The 21,026-nt window shown below is 38.1% G+C and overlaps 1 protein-coding gene across 1 annotated transcript in view; it reads right to left on the bottom strand.

The window, feature by feature from the left end:
- The window catches only part of LOC150098992 (uncharacterized), a 700,419-nt gene that overhangs the window by 637,588 nt on the left and 41,805 nt on the right, over positions 1-21,026 (bottom strand). Inside the window, exon 2 of the mRNA XM_090405788.1 lies at positions 13,234-13,425. Within this exon, the coding sequence (XP_090261914.1) occupies positions 13,234-13,425 (192 nt within the window). The remainder of the gene's footprint in view (positions 1-13,233; positions 13,426-21,026) is intronic.

Below are 21,026 nucleotides of genomic sequence, written 5' to 3'. Positions count from 1 at the left end.
CAAAAGATGTTGAAAGTTTATTTTTCACTTGGTTAGAGTATAATAAATTTAGTTTAATCCTTTATCCAAGTGTGAGCAAACAAAGTTTATGCCTGAAAGTATCTTCAGGACTGAGGTAAGGTGGTACAACACCATGGCACTCCTCGCAAAGGTGGAGCAAGCTACCAACACTCCTATCTCAGTATCTCCTATAATGCAAAACACATCTCCTTGCGGATATGTCTAATGTTATGCATTAAGGGAAGGGCCACAACCCAGACTAGTTTCGACCTTTATTGAGGTCTCTTCAGTGGGAGCCAGGCCCAAGTGGAGATACCAGGCAGAAGCATTAGCAGGTCATCTCTACCTATAGGAGTTGCCAAATGGTGTGCCACCCTTTTTTAATAAATTACTCTGGATTGAGAGAAAGATGTTGAAAGTTTATTTTTCACTTGGTTAGAGTATAATAAATTTAGTTTAATCCTTTATCCAAGTGTGAGCAAACAATGTTTGTGCCTGAAAATATCTTCAGGACTGGGGTAGCTTGCTCCACCTTTGCAAGGAGTGCCCTGGTGTTGTACCACCTTACCCCAGTCCTGAAGATACTTTCAGGCGCAAACTTTGTTTGCTCACACTTGGATAAAGGATTAAACTAAATTTATTATACTCTAACCAAGTGAAAAATAAACTTTCAACATCTTTCTCTAAATCCAGAGTAATTTATTAAAAAAGGGTGGCACACCATTTGGCAACTCCTATAGGTAGAGATGACCTGCTAATGCTTCTGCCTGGTATCTCCACTTGGGCCTGGCTCCCACTGAAGAGACCTCAATAAAGGTCGAAACTAGTCTGGGTTGTGGCCCTTCCCTTAATGCATAACATTAGACATATCCGCAAGGAGATGTGTTTTGCATTATGGGAGATACTGAGATAGGAGTGTTGGTAGCTTGCTTCACCTTTGAAAGGAGTGTCCAGGTGTTGTACCGCCTTACCCCAGTCCTGAAGATACTTTCAAGGGCAAACTTTGTTTGCTCACACTTGGATAAAGGATTAAACTAAATTTATTATATTATGGTTTTCAAAAGGATGAAGAGATGTTAAAGAGGGTCCCGAGGCAACTGAACAAAATAGTTTCTGATCTCGGGAATGTTGAATATGAAGAAAGGTTGAGACAATGCAATTTGCAGAGTCTAGTGGATAGGAGGAAGAGGGGTGACATGATAGAGACATACAAGTTGGTAAAGGGTTGTTATAAGATTAACGATGAAGAGGTTTTCCATAAAATGGTGGGAGATTGGGTCATCTCTGGGAAGGAAGACAATTGTTATCTTCCACTTTAGGATAAATTAGATTCTTGGGTTTATTGAATTAATTTTTTCAAGAAATTCATGAAGATTGGACAAAGATGAGTTCCATACAGCAAAAACATCATCAATATATTTGTGCCAAATCGATTGTTTAGGTGAAAATATGTCCAGAATATGATGTTTGAAATGTTCCATAAAGGAATCAGCTCAGGTTGGAGAAATGGTAGACCACATAGCTTATCTTTCTATCTGTTTATACAATTTATTCTGGCAGATGAAATATCCTGAATTAATGACAAAGACAAATAATTTTATAATATCAGAGAAAAGTCATTGTGAAGTAATTCAATCATATCTGTCAGAGGGATATTTGTAAAGAGTGAGACTACATCAGAACTTACTAGATCTGTGGGTTGTAAGGATAATCCTGAAATTTTAGCCTTAAAATCTATTGAATTTTTTTTTTATGAAAGGAGCAGAAATTTCTGTAAATGCAGAGAGTAGATTAGATTGGTATTTTGAGTTTATAAGTCAGAATCCTATGCAGTTCACAATAGATCTTAACGGCACATTTTCTTTATGTTATTTACCAAGGCCATACAGTCTTGGAGGAAAAGCATGATGAACTTTTAGCCTTTTTTACTGTTTCTTAATCCCAGGAATACACTTCGTCCAAGAGGTTGTAAAGTTTATCGATTTGTGAATGAGTTGGGCCTGTAATTCAGTTGTGATTGTTTTTCTATAATCATACTGAAAATGGCTTTGAAACATTGCTGAAAATTCTACAAATAAAGATATTTAAATTAACCTTAGAGATTCTGTTATTAATTAGTCATAATGAATTCTTATACTTGCATCTTGATTTTTAGATCTATCACTTCCAGTGTTATTTTCCATTTCATAGATGAGTCCTATGAGAGCTGTACTCTAATCATCTGGAATACAACTCTCCAACCAGGCTTTCTGAGAATTATGAAGTTTAGCCACTATAAAACTTTTATACCTCCATATTTTGTGATGATTTAAATAAATTGGCAGCATGGGCAAAGGACAATGGTTATCAATTTACTGGGAATATCCAGTAACCTTGCAAAATGTAAGGTTACTGGATTGAATTTACTGGATTACAGTAAATTGACAAGGCTAGAGATCTGGAGGTGACAAGGAACAGAGGTTTCACGTTCAGAGGACATATTGCAAAAAGATGGCAAATTAGCTTAAAAGATTTTTTTTTATGTTGAGCCATACATGAGAAGTTGTTAATATATAGTACATCAGCACAACCTATAGTACATTAGTACTGTGTATGGGTAGTGGGTTGAGAAAGGAGAAACTTGTTACATTTGATTTAAAAGTCTGTATATTGTATTCCTTAGGAAACATAAAGAGGAAGACTGTTCTGTTCCATAATACAGCAGTAGCAGGGATGAAGGAGGAGGAAAAGAAACTTGTTCTGTGAGTTTCAAAGTATACTGTGAAGGGATGCTGAGCAGCAACTGTACGTGCTCCAATGGACACAAGTACTGAGTGGGGGAATTATTGATGCTGTTTCAAATGAACATTTGCCATGGAAATATTTATAGAATACATATTAAAGAGAACTGACCCAGTTCTGAATATCCTCACTAGCTTCTCCAACATCTTAACCACAACTCTAGATAAGCAAACTGGACTATAATTGAAGCCTTAGTCTTATCACCTCCTTTATGAAGCAGAATAATTTTGCCATCTTTCCATTCCTTTGGAACCTGGGCTAACCGAAGACTCATGTTGGAAATGTACATTAAAGGTGTTAATGCTCTGGAACATTCCCTCAAGACATGCAGTGATACACTAAGTCCCATGGCCTTGTTGACATCAAGTTTACTCAATTCCTCATATACCTCCTGCTCGCTGACCATCAGTGGTTCCTCCCCCACTGCTCTCAAATTCTGCATGATGTTACAATCACAAGGATGGAATACTTTAATGAACTGCACATTTATCACCTCTACAATATCCTACTCAGTGTTGATCATTCTTCCATTATCACTCGCCAACATCATCCTCCCATAATCATTCTTCCTTCTACTGGTCACATATCGAAAAAACTCCCTAGGATTTCTTTTAGTGTCATTTGCTACCTGTTGCTCATACTACACTTTTGCTACCCTTATCCTTAGTGAGCCATCTTCCTTGCTTGCTCTTTGTACTCCTCATGTAGCTGATTATCTCCACTCATCTTGTGCTGGCTCCACAATGCCTTTTTCTTCTGGATTGCATGCTTCACCTCTTCAGTCATCCATTTTATACTGACCTTATTTAATCTCCTGACCTTTGGAGCACAATCAGTCATTGCCTCTGCCAGATAATTCCTGAGTAGAGACCAAGCAGCACTGATTTCCTTCCCATGCAATTTCTCATTCCATGATATTGCTGCAAGCTGCCTCCTGAGTTTGTCATAATCACTTGCCTTATAATTCCACATATAACTAGCCACCACAAAAGTGATCACTTCATGGTCACTTTCACCAACTGGAAGATGATGTGATACTTCATTTACAACAATACCTTCTGATGAGGTAATCAAATCCAAGACTCTCAATTTACGTGTGGCCTCTATTACGTGATGCTTAAGGTAGTAATCCCTTAAAAACTCAAGAAATTCATTCTCTTTGGTTCCTAATGCTGTCTCTTCATTCCAGTCTATATTATCATAATTGAAAATCACCCATAACAATCACTCTTTTTTTTATTAGCCAGCCTATATGTCTCAAATGAGCAGGTGTTACTGGTTTAGTGTCAGGTGGCAATCAGCTGTAAAACTAAAACCATTAACTAAAACTCCTAGTCATGAAAAGTGCAATGAAATGGGTATATAAAAATGATACAGTTTTGCTTCTTAAGCGAAAGATACTACAGATATGCAAGAAATATTAGAGTGTGCCCCAAAAGTCTGGGTTGTTATCTGCATTTTTATTATGTCAGTCCTACTGACATAATAAAAATGCAGATAACAACCCAGAATGTGGGCACAATGACCAGACGCAGTGCCAAATTAGGTGAAGTTTTAAACTGAAGATGAATCAATATTTGTTGTATTCAAGAGATGAAATGGTAGGCATCTAAATCAAGGAATACTGGAAATGGATACAAACATCTACCACAGGCAAGGCAGCAAACCCTAATGAAGTCGGTGTGGTGATCGATAGTGAACTTCAGGAGCATATTGCAGAAGTTACTCAAATAAGTGATTGCAGTAATCACTGTGAAATTAACACTCGATGAGCAACCAAGCAGGAATGTTATCTCTACCCATGCCCCCCCCTCCAAAAATAAAAAATAAATAAATCAGCTGCACTGACCTAGAAAAGCAGTCATTCTGGTAGCAAATGAGATAAATTATATGTTTGGTGATTTCAACAGCCATGTAGGAGGGACAAGCAAAACCTACCAAAGAGTTCACAGTAACCAAGGTCATGGATCTATAAACCCACAGGGTTAAGACATAATGCACTTTGCATCAACGTATGATTTAGCAATTATTAATACCTCCTTCGTGAAACGTGAAACCCATAGAACACTTTGTTATGTATAAAAGTAGTAACTAAGTACTCAAATCAATTATATCATGGCAGACTGCCTGTCCCTCAAGACCTTCAAAGAATGCAAGGTAATACCAGAAGAACTGGTCACTATGCAACACAGACTACTGGTAACAGAGCGTCTGATGCCAAACTTCTGATAGCTTGCAGAGAAAAGATCCTTACAATCCGATAGCATAAACTTGATCAGCAGGAAGGACAAAATCTGTGTGAATATCTTGTGTATTGCCTGCACCAAGAGAGATTTAGAGGCTCAGTGAATAAAATATAGGATGACTTCCAATAATACCATGCAAAACAGGTTGCACACCATTTAGGCATATTGAAGGGGGGCCTATAAAATGCTTTGTTTTGCTTGTAATTGTTTGTACTTTTTTTTTTAATTGAATAATTATTAAAGATTATGCTACTCAGCAGTAAGGAATGATGACAGATTCAGTTGCAGTCGCAAGTGGTGTATCGCCAAGTCCTCTGCCATTTAAGAACTCTATTATAAGCAATATCATAAGGGACTTTGTGGCATGCAGTACTTGCGGCATGTATGCGTCTCGGGAATTGGATATGTGGCTTGTAAAAGAGAGTGAAGAGCATATGTGCACAAAATGCAGGCAGTTGGAGGAAATAAGTGCATTAGAAATATCAATATCCGACCTTGTTGCTCCAGGAACGGGGAATGAATGTAGGAAGACAAGTCGTGTGAAAGGAGAGAATGAAAAAAATATATATATGTGAATGAGAAAATAATAGTTGATAGTGTGGAAGGTGTGAGTGACTGTGAAAGTTTAGGAGATGGTTTTATTTGGAAGAGTGAATTTAGATTAAGAGTGACTGACCTGCAGAGGGAGATAGATGAGCTGAAAGAGGAGGTGGAATGTCTTGTGAATGAGAGCAGAAGTATGAAAGATAAGATTAGGAGAATGAAGAGATAAATGCAAGGCAAATCAGAGTAGTGGAGAGAGAGAATTTTGAGTGTTAGAAGAGGAGAGAAAGGAAACAGTAGAAGAGAGGGAATGAGTGAGAGATATGGTGGTGCTAGAAGAGGAGAGAAAGGAAACAGTAGAAGAGAGGGAATGAGTGAGAGGTATGGGGGTGCTAGAAGAGGAGAGAATGGAAACAGTAGAAGAGAGGAAATGAGAGAGAGGTATGGGAATGCCAGCAGACGAGAGGATGGAAACAATAGGAGAGACGGAATGAGAGAGAAATATGGAAGTTCTAGAAGAGGAGAGAATGGAAACGGTAGGAGAGATGGAATGAGAGAGAAATATGGAAGTGCTAGAAGAGGAGAGAATGGAAACGGTAGGAGAGATGGAATGAGAGAGAAATATGGAAGTGCTAGAAGAGGAGAGAATGGAAACGGTAGGAGAGATGGAATGAGAGAGAGGTATGAGAATGCTAGAAGACGAGAGGATGGAAACAGTAGGAGAGACGGAATGAGAGATTGATATGGAAGTGCTAGAAAAGGAGAGAATGGAAACGGTAGGAGAGACGGAATGAGAGAGATATGGAAGTGCTAGAAGAGAAGAGAATGGAAACGGTAGGAGAGATGGAATGAGAGAGAGAGGTATGAGAATGCTAGAAGACGAGAGGATGGAAACAGTAGGAGAGACAGAACGAGAAAGGCATATGGAAGTGCTAGAAGTGGAGAAAATGGAAACAGTAGGAGAGGGAATGTAGTAGTAGGAGAGACAGGTATGGGAATGCCAGAAGAGAGAATAGCAGTAGAGGAGAGGGAATGAGAGAGACCTATGGGAATGAAAGAAGAGGAGAACAATAGGAGAGAGGGAATGGTAAGAGGTATAATGTATGGCGACTCAATGATCCATGGGGAGTATTTGCCAGGAGAAACAATAGAAAGGGTGGCTATGGCAATTAAGAGAGGTGAAAGGGTGGATGAGATGATTGTGATGGTAGGAAAAAATGACTTGAGTGGTAATGTAAGTCGGGCAGCGAGAGATATGAGATTTTTTCTTGAGGCTGAACGGAAGACGACAGAGAGAGGAAAAATAGTGTGCGTGTTGCCTAGGTATGATAATGACGAGTTGAGTAGAAGAGCAGTAATACTGAATGACATAATAGCTAGAATGTGTGACAAGAGAGGACTGGTATATGTGGATGCTTGGAGTGCGTTTGAGGAAAGAGAGGAATTGTATGCGAGAGACCGCTTACATTTGAATAAGGAAGGATGTGGGCATCTGGAGAGATTGCTGTTCTGAATGAGTCAGTGTGTCCCAGGGAGACGACATCAGGTAACACTGAGCCCAGTGGAGTCTAGAGAGGATAATTCTGGGTATAGAAACAATGGCATTTATATGCTTTATACTAATGCCAGGAGTCCAGAATAAGGGAGAGGAATTGGTGGTACAGATAGCATCAGCCTGGCCAAAAATTATTGAGATCACTGAGACATAGTTAACAGAAGAGGATATAATAACAGGAATAGAAGTCGCTGGGTACAGCATTTTTCGGCAGGATAGGAAAGGAAAGCATGGTGGTGGAGTACTGCTTATGATAAGTGACGACCTATGTCCTCTAAGAGTGGAGGCTTTGGAAGGCAGTGAGACAAATGATTTTGAGAGCATATGGTGTGAAGTAGAGGTGGGTAAGACAGGATATTTAGTGGGGTGTTGCTACAGACCCAGGAGCACAGAGAATGGGGACGAGGGGATGTTTAGACAGTTAAGTTTGGCAAGTGCAAGAAGAATGATTGTCATGGGAGATTTTAACTACAGTAGTATAAATTGGAGAGAGGAAGATACATGTAGCAATAGATAGGGGAATGGAATTTCTAGAATTCTTGAGGGAAAAATGTCTTAGGCAACATATAACAGAGGGAACAAGAGGTTCAAGAGTTTTGGATTTGGTTATAGCATCAGAAGAGTTGATAATAACTCAGATGACATCTCTCCTGCCAGTTGGAGAGAGTGGCCATATGGTTTTGACTTGGAAAATGAATAGACATGCAGCAGTATCAAAGAGACGAGAATGTATGTGGAATTATAAAGCAGGTGATTATAATAGTCTTAGACGTCAACTTCGGGAAGATTCATGGAGGGAGGAATTGGAAGGCTGGGATATCATTAGTGCATGGGAAATTGTGAAAGAATATTTGTTAGCAGCAATGGTAAGTTGTATACTACAAGTGAAGAAGAGGACACAATTTGGAGTAAAGTGGATGACAAACAATATTAAACAGGAATTGCATGCGAAAAAGAGGCTATGGAAGAGATATAAGGACACAGGTGAAGAGAAGATGCATGAAGAATATAAGACAGAAGAGTGACTAGTGTGGTAAGGAAAGCGAAACTGGAATATGAGAGGAGATTGGCACTAAGATCCAAAGAAAATCCTAGGGAATTTTTTAGCTATGTGGCCAATAAGAGAAGAAATGACTGTGGAAGAATGATATTGTGTGATAAAAATGGGAATAGAGTGACTGATGCAGAGGACATAGTGGAATTGTTCAATGAACACTTTATTGGAGTATTTCATCCTAGAGGAGTCAGTTTTAATGTTAAAGGGATAGGGCAGGTTCAAGGTTTAGAGGTACAGGAGGAGAGCATGTTTCAGATACTGAGTACTCTGGATGTCAGTAAAGCTTTGGGACTGGATGGTATTTCACCATGAGTTTTGAGAGAATGTGCTAGGGAACAGTGCCTTTAACCTGGCTTTTCAATGAAAGTATGGCTGCGAGAAAGGTGCCCAGGGAATGGAAGGAAGGTAAGATAGTGCCATTACATAAGGGTGGTAACAGACTGGAAGTGTCTAATTATAGGCCAGTTTGTGCATCATCAGTAGTTGTTAAGATCTTGGAGAAAGCAGTGAGGGACCGTATACAGCATTGGGCAGATGAGGGTAATGTTATCTGTGAGAGTCAACATGGATTTGTGAAAGGGCGCTCTTGTTTTAGCAATATGCTAGCCTTTTATAATAAAGTTACAAGAACATTAGATGAGGGAAAGGCATATACTGCAATTTTCTTAGACTTAGTGAAGGCATTTGACATGGTGCCACATGATAAGCTGATATTTAAGTTGCAGCACATGGGTCTGGATGTCAGATTAGTCAACTAGATTCAGGATTGGCTGTCTGATAGGTATCAGAGAGTTGTGTATGGTGGAGCAGTTTCAAAGAGGCAGCGGGTTACAAGTGGGGTCCCACAGGGCTCAGTACTAGGACCTATATTGTTTAACCTTTATATCAATGACATTGTCAGTGGATTGCAAGGGGATATTCAATTGTTTGCAGATGATGTGAAGCTGGGAAGGATTATTAGTAATAGTGCAGATGCAGTATCCCTGCAAGACGATTTAAATAAGCTAGATAGATGGGCAAATGAATGGGGGATATCGGTTTAATGCAGCAAAATGTAAGGTCTTGAGGTTTGGAAAACATCGATGGGATGCTGCATACCTATGGGAGGAGTTATACTGGAGGAAGTAGGGGAAACAAGATATCTGGGGTTGATGATTGATAGAAACCTGAAGTTGAGGGGACATATTGCAAAGGTGGTGAAGGTAACACAGAAGATTGCTGCAATTATGAGAAGGACACTGATCTGCAGAGATAAAAGGGTTATCATTCCGTTGTATAAGTCTCTGATCAGACCACACATAGACTACTGTTCTCAGATTTGGTCCCCAGGATTTGAAGGTGATAAATTAACTGTGGAAAGGGTACAACGGCGGTTAACAAAGATGGTTTCAAGATTGTACCATGTTAGTTATGAGGATCGGCTGAGGGAATGTGGACTGCAGAGTTTGGTGGATAGAAGAAGGAGAGGTGATATGATTGAGACTTTTAAACTGTTGAGCGGTGGTTACAGGGTTGACAATGGTGAGAGCGAGAACGGTCAATGAGTTTAAGGAGTGGTATGATAGACTTTGTGTTTCTTGGGGGGGGGGGGACCTCCCCCTCGATGAGTCTTGACAGACTTTATGTTCTTAGGAAGGACCTGCCACGATGAGTCTTTTGACTCCATGGAGGCCTTAATAATAATAATAATAATAATAATAATAATAATAATAATAATAAACAGCAAAAAGAAAACCAGATGATGGAAAGAAGAAGTAAAGGATGACCTCCATAATAAGAAATGCCTTTTCAAATTTTCAAACAATGGCAGCAAACTAAAACTAAAGAAAATCACACTGCATATCAGGAAGCAAACAAGGATGTGAGAAAAACTGTATCATAAGCAAAAGCTAATAGCGTGGATGATTTTGCCCGATCTACCAACAACAGAAAATTCTGTGCTGGAGATCATAGAATCAGAAGTAAAGAGAGCAGTTGGCAAAATGGCAAACAACAAAGCCGCAGGACCTGATGATATCCAGGCTGAATTGTGGAAAATATTGGGTATGATAGGTGTAGCCTTACTGACAAAATCTTTTCAACAGGATCCAGGAGAATGCCAAACAAATGAAGGAAAAGCTATCTGATACCATTCTATGAATTACAAAGTAATTCATAAAATGGTACAAAAAGAAAGGAACAAAAATTACACAGCCAAAAAAACTCATCTCTCACACATTCAAGAGTGCTTAATCAGAGGTTTCAGGAGCAAATAAATGTCACTTAAAAATCAGTGTGAGTTCATCTCAGGAAAATCCTCAATTGATGCCATACACAGAAATTTACAAGAAAGACACAAAGTTAACAAAAAGAACCTGCATCTAGTATTTATTGACCTCAAAAAGGCCTTTGATTGGGTTCCACAGAAATTAATATGGACAGCAATGAGATCACAGAAAGTCCTGAATATTATATTAACCAAATGAAAGACATACTGGAATGTGACAACAAAAGTGAGAGGCCCAGCAGGAACCAACAAAGAATTGGAGATCAAGGTGGGAGTACATCGAGGATCAGTGCTAAGTCTGCTTCTGTTTAACTTGGTCATGGACTATCTAACAGCAGACATTCAACAACCTGCCCCATGAGAAATTTTATATGCTGATGACATAATCCTAATGAGCAACAGAGTCAGGGACTCATCAACAAAGGCCAAAATATCACTCACACCAGCTGTCATACCTTTTCTTAATTCATTCACACTACCTACACTTACCACCTCCAAAGGTAAACCATTCCAATCAACACTGCTCTATGAGAGAAAAATCTAGCTCCCTCATTTTTACTGAATTCATAATAGAGACCTAATTGAGAATATCACCCTCTTTCTCCTGTTTGTTAGTGTCTGCGGTCCACACATTTTCACTCTGTCATCATAATCTGCATCCCACAATCTCAATATCATCTTTAACACTCCACCATACCTGCATCAACCTCTGAAACCATGAAACCAGATCTGTACAATAGTCAGGTGAGATTGAATCAAGGCCTTATAAAGAAGAAAAATTGACTTCCTTATCCTTTCGTGATGTTCATTTGAGCACAGCAATTATCCTTTGGATTATATTTGCAATCTTAGGCATGAGGTTCCTCAACTTCAACTTCTTATCTAATAACACTCTGAAATCTCTAGTTTGATTAGTTCCTCCTAGCATAATCCTATTAATATAATATGGTTTCGGATATCTCATATCTTAATGGATATCGAATAAGATATCTTAAAGTATTTTTATAAGATAACATTGGATATCTTATATTTTCAGCACTCATTGTTGGAATAAAGTATGTCTAATTCATAAGTTAACTCATGGTAAAATAATCTTGCAACCTTGGATTTCTTGCAACCCATCCTGGCATCAAACACTTGCTTTGCCTAATATTTCCTCTATCATTCTGTTTAAAAGAGAAATATATAAAATATGCACTAATTTGACATGCATGCCGATAAGTCCTGATATGCATTTTTCTTTTCTTTATTTAGATTATTGACATTACTGAGAAGAACATACAGATCTGATTTGGTGCCTTTATTTTAATTCTAAGAGTTTTGCAATTACATTAAAGAGTTAAGAGTAAGAACAACTTTTAAAAATCTAGAATGATAATGAAAAGTAGGAAGCACAAAGTCCTACTTATCAACTAATAGAGAAAGCTTTATTCCAAAGCATTATCCTCTTTCAATCAAAATGTACTGTCAAAAAGAGAGAGAAAGAAAGGAAGAATTCTATCAGTATGAAATGCAGCTAGTAAAGCAGATTCCCCTTCAGTCAAGCCACCAAAGGTGGATTACCTCCTGTTTCTTATTCAGGTATTTAATGTACCTTACTCCTGTAAATCTTCAAAACAGAGATTAAGCTAAAAACAGGCTTACAGAATCAAGAAACATAAGGCATGCACTTAATGTAACATGGCAAATCTAGCCTTCTATGATAATAATATTAAAAAAAAGTACTTAAATGAATATTGAAAGAAAAACTAAGAAACCCAATCAAGCATTAAAAGATTTTCACAATTTAAAATGAATGCTTTCTCCCTCTCCTAAGAAATTATGTTAAAGACAGTCAACAAAAAATCCACATGAAAAGGAACAGTAACTTATCTTAAACCATGGAGTACTTCTGTGCACACACACAATTATTGTCAACTTTTTAATTAATCCTGCTATGAATGTAATTAAATTTCTATTTTGAATTCCTAAAGGAACTAATTCTGGACAGCTATGTGGTGGGGGGGGGGGTCCTGAAAAGTTTTGATAAACACCTAGAAGAAAATGAAAATGATATTAAAGCATCTGATATAACCACAAGAAAGCACATATTAATAACAGAGTTATGAAGGTAACTTATGTTCTTATATTCTCATATGTTCTTTCTTGTGGTTATATCAGTTGCTTTAATATCTTTTTTTGTTCTAGGTGTTTATCAGAACTTTCAAGAGTCCCCCCCCCCTCGTGTATGTAACTACTGAAAATTAATCTCCAAAGATGCTAGGGATATTTTGATGAAATTTAAAAGGTGATAAATATGAGAAAGGTAATAAAAAGGTTAAAAAGGTGATTTTAATAATACATCTAGGATGGCAACAACATGAACATCACAAGTTATCCAAACTCCTACTTTATATCCCAGTTACAATTTATGCGTTTCCTACCAAATAATCTGTGTTTTGACATTTCTGTAATTTTACGTGGGTTGAGACACAAGACTACATAAATAAAGTAAAGCAAAACTGATATGTTTACAGCTGACAAAAGACAACTATCTTCTTGTCAGCTATAAACAATAAAGACTTGTTCTAATAACATGAAGAGAAAAAAGAATGCTTTGAAAGAGAAAGGTGGAACACCTAAAGTAGCATTAAAAAAATATTCTATCATTGAAATTAGTGTATACACTAAGAAGTGTAGGTTTAAAAACTAGTATTACTCTGATTTTTCAATTTTATTTTAATAATAAAAGAACACATTACTTTAACAATAATTATTACTTTACATTTCTTTTGCCCTTACTTACCAGCACAAACTGGACAACATTTGCCTAAAGGAATGTATTTTTGTGTCTTGCATTCAACTTCACGACACTCTTCTGAATCACAAACCACATTTCCTAACAAGCACTTGCAAGATGTACATGGATCAGGATTCCATTCTTCACCATCAGAATAGTGTACCCCACTGAACAAGCAAGATGTTACGTCATCATTATCTGAAAATTTTATGCACTTAATTTATTTAGAGAAAATAATTAACAATCATTTTACATAATATTAATATGATCTCTGCATTTCTATCTTAACAAAAATTATATGCATCATTGAAATATATGTCAAATAAGATATTAAGCAGTGAAATTCAGATTTACTCTACTAAACTGAAATAATTATTAACTCAAGAAAAAACCTTCTCAATATATTATTATTATTATTATTAATACTATACGGGAGCCTCCATGAAGTCCGAAGAATCATCGCGGGAGACCCAATCTACCATACCTCTCCTTGAACCCATTAACAGAAAAAGCATCATTGAAATATATGTCAAATGAGATATTAAGCAGTGAAATTCAGAGTTACTGTACTAAACTGAAATAATTATTAACTAAACATATTATTATTTTTATTAATACTATACGGGAGCCTCCATGAAGTCCAAAGAATCATCGCGGGAGACCCAATCTGCCATACCTCTCCTTGAACCCATTAACAGAAAAAGCACTCACAACTGACTGTGACAACCCATTCCACTCATTCACCACTCTGCAAGCAAAAAACTAGTCCTCACATCCCTACTGACCACACCTTTATCCAACTTTCAGGGATGACCCCCTTGTTCTGGTCCTCTAGCCAAATGCTGAAATATTTCCCTGCATCTATTCTATAAAATTCTTTAAGCAACTCAAATGTTTCTATCATATCCCCCTCTTTCTCTCCTATCAACCAACTTCTGCAATTAATCGTCACAGGCACATTCCACAGGCCACTCACCATCTTGGTCACTCGCTTCTGAATCCTCTCCACTACTTCCACATCCCCAAGAAACCAAGGGGACCAGACTTGAGTACAGTAATCCAGATGTGGGCATATCAAGGCCTTATAAAGAGGAATTACAACTTCCTTATCTCTACTTGTTAATGTGTTCTTCACTAGCCAAGTAATCTTATGTGCTACCTTAGCATTATGTCCTCTAAACTTTAACTCTCTATCTACCACCACCACTGCTAAATCTCTAGCTTCATCTATTTCCTGGAGTACAGTGCCATCAATGTGATAAATGGCTTGTAATCTATTTATTCCAAAGTGCATAACTTTACATATCTCGAGATTAAGCTGACACCCATTAACTTTTGCCCATGCTGACAGCCTATTTAAATCATCCTGCTCTCCAAATCGTCTTGATTAACTATTACTCTACCTAATTTTATTGTATCATCAGCAAACAACTGAACATTTCCTTTCAGTTATTTCCTATATCATTCATGTATAAATTAAACAGCAATGGTCCCAGCACTGAACCTTGTAACACACCACTAGTCACCTGCTTTCGCCTCGATTCTGTCCTCTCCATATACCACTTTTTGATATCTGACCAGCAGTCACTCTCTTATCCAGTTAACCAGTGCCATTTTTTCTAATTTGCGTAACTGTGTTCTATGTGGTATTCTGTCAAATGCCTTTGCAAAATCGAGCAATATCATCGTGTAGCCATTTTCTTTATCCAACTCAGCTGTTACTCTATTATTTAAAAAGTTAGTAAATTACTAAGGCATGACCAACCCTTCACAAAGTATACATACAGTATCATATTTTTTATCTACCCATTCTTGAATTCTCTTTTTTATCAATTTTTCTAATACTTTTACCACCATGCCTGAGATACTATATGATTGGTCTATAATTTGCTACTGTAGTCTTAGAATCTCCATTATGCAAAGGAATAATTTTGCATTCTTTCCACTCCCTTGGAACTCTACCAGAGCTGAAACTCAAATTAAACAGCTTAGTCAAAGGCATTGCCAGTTCTCTTGCACATTCTCGCAAAACTTTAGCTGATATCCCATCTAATCCCACAGCTGTATTTACATTGATATTCTGCAATATCATAAGGACCTCCAATTCAATCACCTCTGTTCCCACATTAGTGTCTACCATATATGTTAAAGCAGTAACCTCACTAGGAAGATATATGCTTGGAAAGTGGTCACTCAGTAAGGACTATTTTGTTATCAGAGTTACTAAACTCAGTAACTCTGCTTCCATCTCCTCGTGACCATCATCACTCATTAAGGTTAATCTTCCATAGTCATTCTTCCTCTTACTTGCCACATAACGAAAGAACTCTTTGGGATTTCCTTTGGCCTGCTGGGCTAAATTCTTCTCATAATCTGATTTTGCCTTCCTTGCCATGCTGGTCACCTTTCTTGCCTGAGCCTTGTACTGTTCATGAGTTTGCTGGTCATCGTTCTCTTTATATACCTTCCACAGCATTTTCATTTCTGTAGTTATTTCTGTAGCTTGTGCTTAATGATATTACTCATCCATCTAACTCCTACTCAATTAACCCTCCTTATCCTGGGTATACAATTTAATACAGCTTCCCTCTAGATCAGGGTTTCCCAGATTTTTCCTACAATGGAACGCTTCACAAATCCTGAAATTTTCACAGAACACCTTGGTTATTTTGTAATGTATTAATAATTAATTAATTAATTATTAATTATTAATACATTACAGTATTAATAATTAATTATGGCATAATCATAAAGAGTACTGTATACTTATGTATACGGTTGACATGTTGATAAATATAAAATTACATTTAAATCAGTTATCAATCACTGGACTAATGAAATCTTGTAGCATATTGTAGTTTCCTCAGGCCAACATCATTAAATTGATTTGTGATGATTTTCATTGACATATTCCATTCTGATCACCAAAAATTTATAATATTATTATAGGATGAATCACTATCTGTTGCATCACAAACACCTTCAATAAGAGCTTTCTTAACACCAAAATTAAACAAAGTCCCTTGTCTCTTATTCATATTAAAATTTAAATCTGTAGGCCTATTACTTTTAAAAAATCACGCCACTACGGTTTCGAAACAAGCACTTTCACCCTACAATACGAATTTGCGAAGAAAGTATTCAGTATTACTAGATTTGAGAACTGGATACAGACTACCTTGACCTTCAATTTCAGTGGAAAAATTTTCTTTATACTTCCTTGCTGATTGGTCACTAACATTTGCAACACAGATGTTATTTCGTTCAGTTTTGAGAACAGAGGATACACAGCCCATTGTTGTAATCAGCTTGCAGGCAATTTTTAGGACCAATCATAAACAACAGTATTCCCTTTCCCCAATGTTGAAAGATTTTGATGTGTGAAAATTAACAATAATTCATGAATATTTCCATGTTTAAAAATATGCAGCTTGGTCACTGACATTTGCAACACAGATGTTATTTCGTTCAGTTTTGAAAACAGAGGATATGCTGCCCATTGTTGTAATCAGCTTGCAGGCAATTTTTATGACCGGTCATAAACAGCGGTATTCCCTTTCCCGAACTACTTCCATGTTTAAAAATACATGGCTTGGTCACTGACATCACGGAACACTTATTCACTTTCCACGGAACACAATTTGGGAAACCCTGCTCTAGATTACCCTTAACTATATCCCATGCACTACTAACAACTTTACCCTGCAGTGTTTTAGGACATGGTACAGATTTAAGCATCTTCCTAAGCATGTCATAATCACCTGCCTTTTAGTTCCACAAATACCCATTCTTGATAGAATATTCCTCATGTTTTACAATTTCCCAAGTCAAGACTGCATGGTCACTTTCACCAATTGGAGGCAATGTTGTCAACTTGGTTATGGATAGCTCTTCTAATCCTATGACCAGGTCCAATACTCTCCCACCCCTAGTCTCCTCCATCACATGCTGCCTTAAGTAATTTTCTCTCAGCAGGTGTATGAATTCTATTTCCTTTCTGCCATGCGATCTTTCATCCTTCCAGTCTATATCTCCATAGTTGAAGTCTCCCAAAATAATCACTCGACATATACTCATTGTACTAATTTGGTGATGCATGTCTTCCAGATCATCTGTGGAATTCCCTGCCCTATAGCAACAACCAACTGTCTATTTTCTTACAGGTCTTAATCTCACACCAGATTGCTTCAAATGAACAGCTACCTTCCTACCTGTCTCCTATTCTTTTTGGTTGCAATTCATCTGCTTTCATCAACAGTACTCCTATCCCCATCCTATCTTCTCTAACATCCTTGAAAATACTAAACCCTTCACATTCAATCCCTGTAACTACATCATCTGCTGTTAGCCAAGTTTCACTAATGCCTATAACTTTTCGCGAGGTTTGCACTGATCAATGCCAAAAAACTCGTCCTTTTTTGTTCCGGATACTTCTGGCATTAGTATATAAAAATGGCAACATCCCTTTATTCCCAACCCACCTTTACTTTCTAAATTGACTAACCTATTCATTATTAAAGGTGTGCTGGATGATAGGTTGCACAAGGTATGTTTTCCAGGCAGTAAAATGATAGAGTGATTGAGGCATTGGATATGAGGGGGGAGCGAGTAAAGGAGTTAATGGTTTTAATAGGTATGAATGATTTGACAGAGAACAAAGAGCACGTCAGAATGGATATCAGGAGGCTGCTTAGATGGATAAAAGAGAATAGTGTAACAGGAAGGGTAGTAAACTTGTTGCTTAGGTATGACTGTGGTGAGATGAGGCAGAGAGCAAGGATTACAAATGATATGTTGGCTGAAATGTGTGAGAAGAGGGGAGTAGAGTTTGTTAATGTGTGGAATGAGTTTGAAGGATGAAGTGAACTGTATAGGAGTGATGGAGTGCATTTGATGGTTATGATGTGAGTTGCTTGGAGAGATTGCTGCTGGAAGGTAGAGAAGTGAGTAGAGAGAATGAATCAGATCAAGTGGGAAGTGATGTGGAAGAGCAGGAGAGTAAGACAGGAGGGATTGAAGAGCTGGTTATGAATGGGGAAGTGAGTGGCATGAGTACAGAAAATGAGAGAATGGGTGTGCAAGAGGAACAAGGAAACTGGGAGGCTCAGGGTGGACAGGGGTACACAGCATGAGAAAGGTGGATGCACCAAGAGGATGTGAGAGCATGTGTAGACAGTAAAGGAATGGGATGACCTGGGATCACGAGGAAACAGTTGGAATTGAAGAGGGTTCTAAAATAAATAAGCAGAAAGAGAAATGGCCCCAGTCGAGCATGGAGAGATCACATCGAATGAGTGGTATCAGTGGAACTAGCTGGAGATCCAGAAATGAGCTGTTGTGTTTGTATACAAATGCTAGAAGTATAAGAAACAAGGCAGATGAAATCGTTGCACTAATTGCATCTGTTCACCCAAAGATTGTTGGAATAAGTGAGACATAGTTGGAAGAGGACGACATCCTGACAGGAATAGAGATGGAAGGGTATGATGTGTTTTGTGAGGATAGAAGAGGGCACACAAGGATTGAGGGTCTTGGATTTGGTCATCTCATCAGAGGATGTAATTATAAATGACGTGTCAAATCATCCACCAATTGGTGAGAGTGACCATGAGGTGATTACCTGGGTGGTTGCTAGCAGTGTGAGGACCTCTGTGAGAAAAGGGTATATGTGGAGCTACAAGGGGGGGGGGGGATTATGAAGAGCTCAGGAGAAAGCTTGCAGCTGTAGCATGGAATGAGGAGTTAGCTGGAAAAGAGATCAATGTAGTATGGGGGATTTTCAAAAATTATCTAGTAGATGCAATGTCTAAATGCATTCCAAGGGTGAGAAGGTTAAATAAGGTAGGTGTGAGATGGATGAATAAAGAGATTAAGCATGCGATACAGAGAAAAAGGGCATTATGGAGGCAGCATAAGAGAAGTGGAAATAACCAATTCCACGAGATTTACAAAAACCAGGCAAGGCTGGCGACTTGGTTGGTGAGGGTAGTTAGCTAATGTTAGCTAATGTAAAGTTAGCTTCATTAGCAGTTAGCTAATGAAGCCAAAAAGAATCCTAAGGAGTTCTTTCAATATGTAGCCAGCAAAAGAAAGAATGATTATGGAAGGATGACATTGATGTGGTGGAGATACTAAATGAGCAGTTCATAAAGGTCTTTCAATCTTGTGAATGTGACTTCATGGAGAGATCGAGAGAAATTGATGATGAGGAGGAAAGACTGACTGTAAGTGAGAATAGGGAGTTGAGCAAATTAGATGTTAATAAGGCTGCGGGGCTTGATAATATATCACCACATATTCTGAAGGAATGTGCCAGGGAGTTGACACCTACCTTGACGTATTTTTTAATACAAGTCTAGCACTCGGTCAAGTTCCTAAGGAGTGGAAGGAGGGCAAGATTGTGCCCCTTCATAAAGGAGGTGAGCATCAAACTATAAGCTCAAGCATCAAACCATAAGCCTATCTGTGTCAGGTGTTGTGGTTAAGTTCATGGAGAAAGCTTGTAAGAACTAGGATCCAGAATTGGATTACAACAATAGTATTATTTTTGATGGGCAGTATGGATTTGCTAAAGGGAGGTCATGTTTTAGTTCTTACTTAGGATACACAGTAATATACTTGGATTTCGCAAAGGCTTTTGATAGATTACCTCATGATAAGTTGACAGTCAAACTAGAGCAGATGGAGTTGGATATTAGATTAGTGCATTGGATTGGAGACTGGCTATCTGATAGGTATCAACAAGTCGTGTATGGGGGAGCGATATCCAGGAAAGGGAAAGTCACTAATGGAATGCCTCAGGGGTCTGTTTTAGGGCCATTACTGTTTAACTTGTATATTAATTATATTGGTGAAGATTTGGATGGAGATATTCAGTTGTTTGCATTTGATGCAAAGTTGGGACGAACGATGAAAAGTAGGGAAGATTTTGTAGCCTTACAAGAAGACTTGAATAAATTGAGTGATTGGGCACAGAAATGGGGATGTGAGTTCAATGTTGAAAAATGTAAGGTTTTAAAATTTAGAAAACAAAAATGGGATGCAGAATTTATGCTTGGTGAGGATATATTGTTGGAGGTGGCGGAAATCAAAGATCTGGGGGGGGGGTGATAGTGGATAAGGATCTGAAATTTAGGGGACACATAGCCAAAATTGTGAAGACAACACAAAGGCTTCTGGGAATGCTGCAGAGGACACTGACTTGTAGAAGAATCTGTTCTTGTTCTTGCAGAACAAGAACAGATTCTTGTTCTGTTGTATAAGGCTTTGATTAGGCCACACATGAACTATTCTGCCCAGATTTGGTCACCTGGTGTTTTCAGAAGGACGAAGAGATGTTGGAAAGGGTCCAAAGGTGATTGACTAAGGTAGTTTCTCTGGAATGTCGAGAATAAGAAAAGATTGAGAAGATGTAATTTGCAGAGTCTGGTGGACAGGAGGAAGAGGGGAGATATGATAGAGACCTACAAGTTGGTAAGGGGTTGTTATAGGATTAATGCTGGAGAAGTTCTACATGAGATAGGTGGAGAAGCAGAAGTCATCCCTGGAAACTGTATAAAGAGGGTGTGAGTTAGGGGAGTGAGAGGCAGGTTTTTTTTGTGCAGAGTTGTGAATGATTGTAATGCCTTGCCTGAGAGTGTGGTGTCTGCAAGGAGTTTGAGTGTATTTAAGATACGGTATGATGAGATGTGTGTGATAAAAGGACCTCCCAGATGAGCCTTTGACTCCATGAGGTCTTGGGGTAATAATAATAATATTTTTGCTTGATCATTCTCACACTCACTTGCTTCATGGTTGCC

Source organism: Typopeltis vanoorti, chromosome 15 (assembly GCF_054136105.1).
Source record: "Typopeltis vanoorti isolate ZY-2024b chromosome 15, IOZ_Tvanoo_1.0, whole genome shotgun sequence".
NCBI lineage: Eukaryota > Metazoa > Arthropoda > Arachnida > Uropygi > Thelyphonidae > Typopeltis > Typopeltis vanoorti.
The sequence above is the reverse complement of the archived record's forward strand: the minus strand, read 5'-3'. Positions and strand labels throughout refer to the sequence as shown.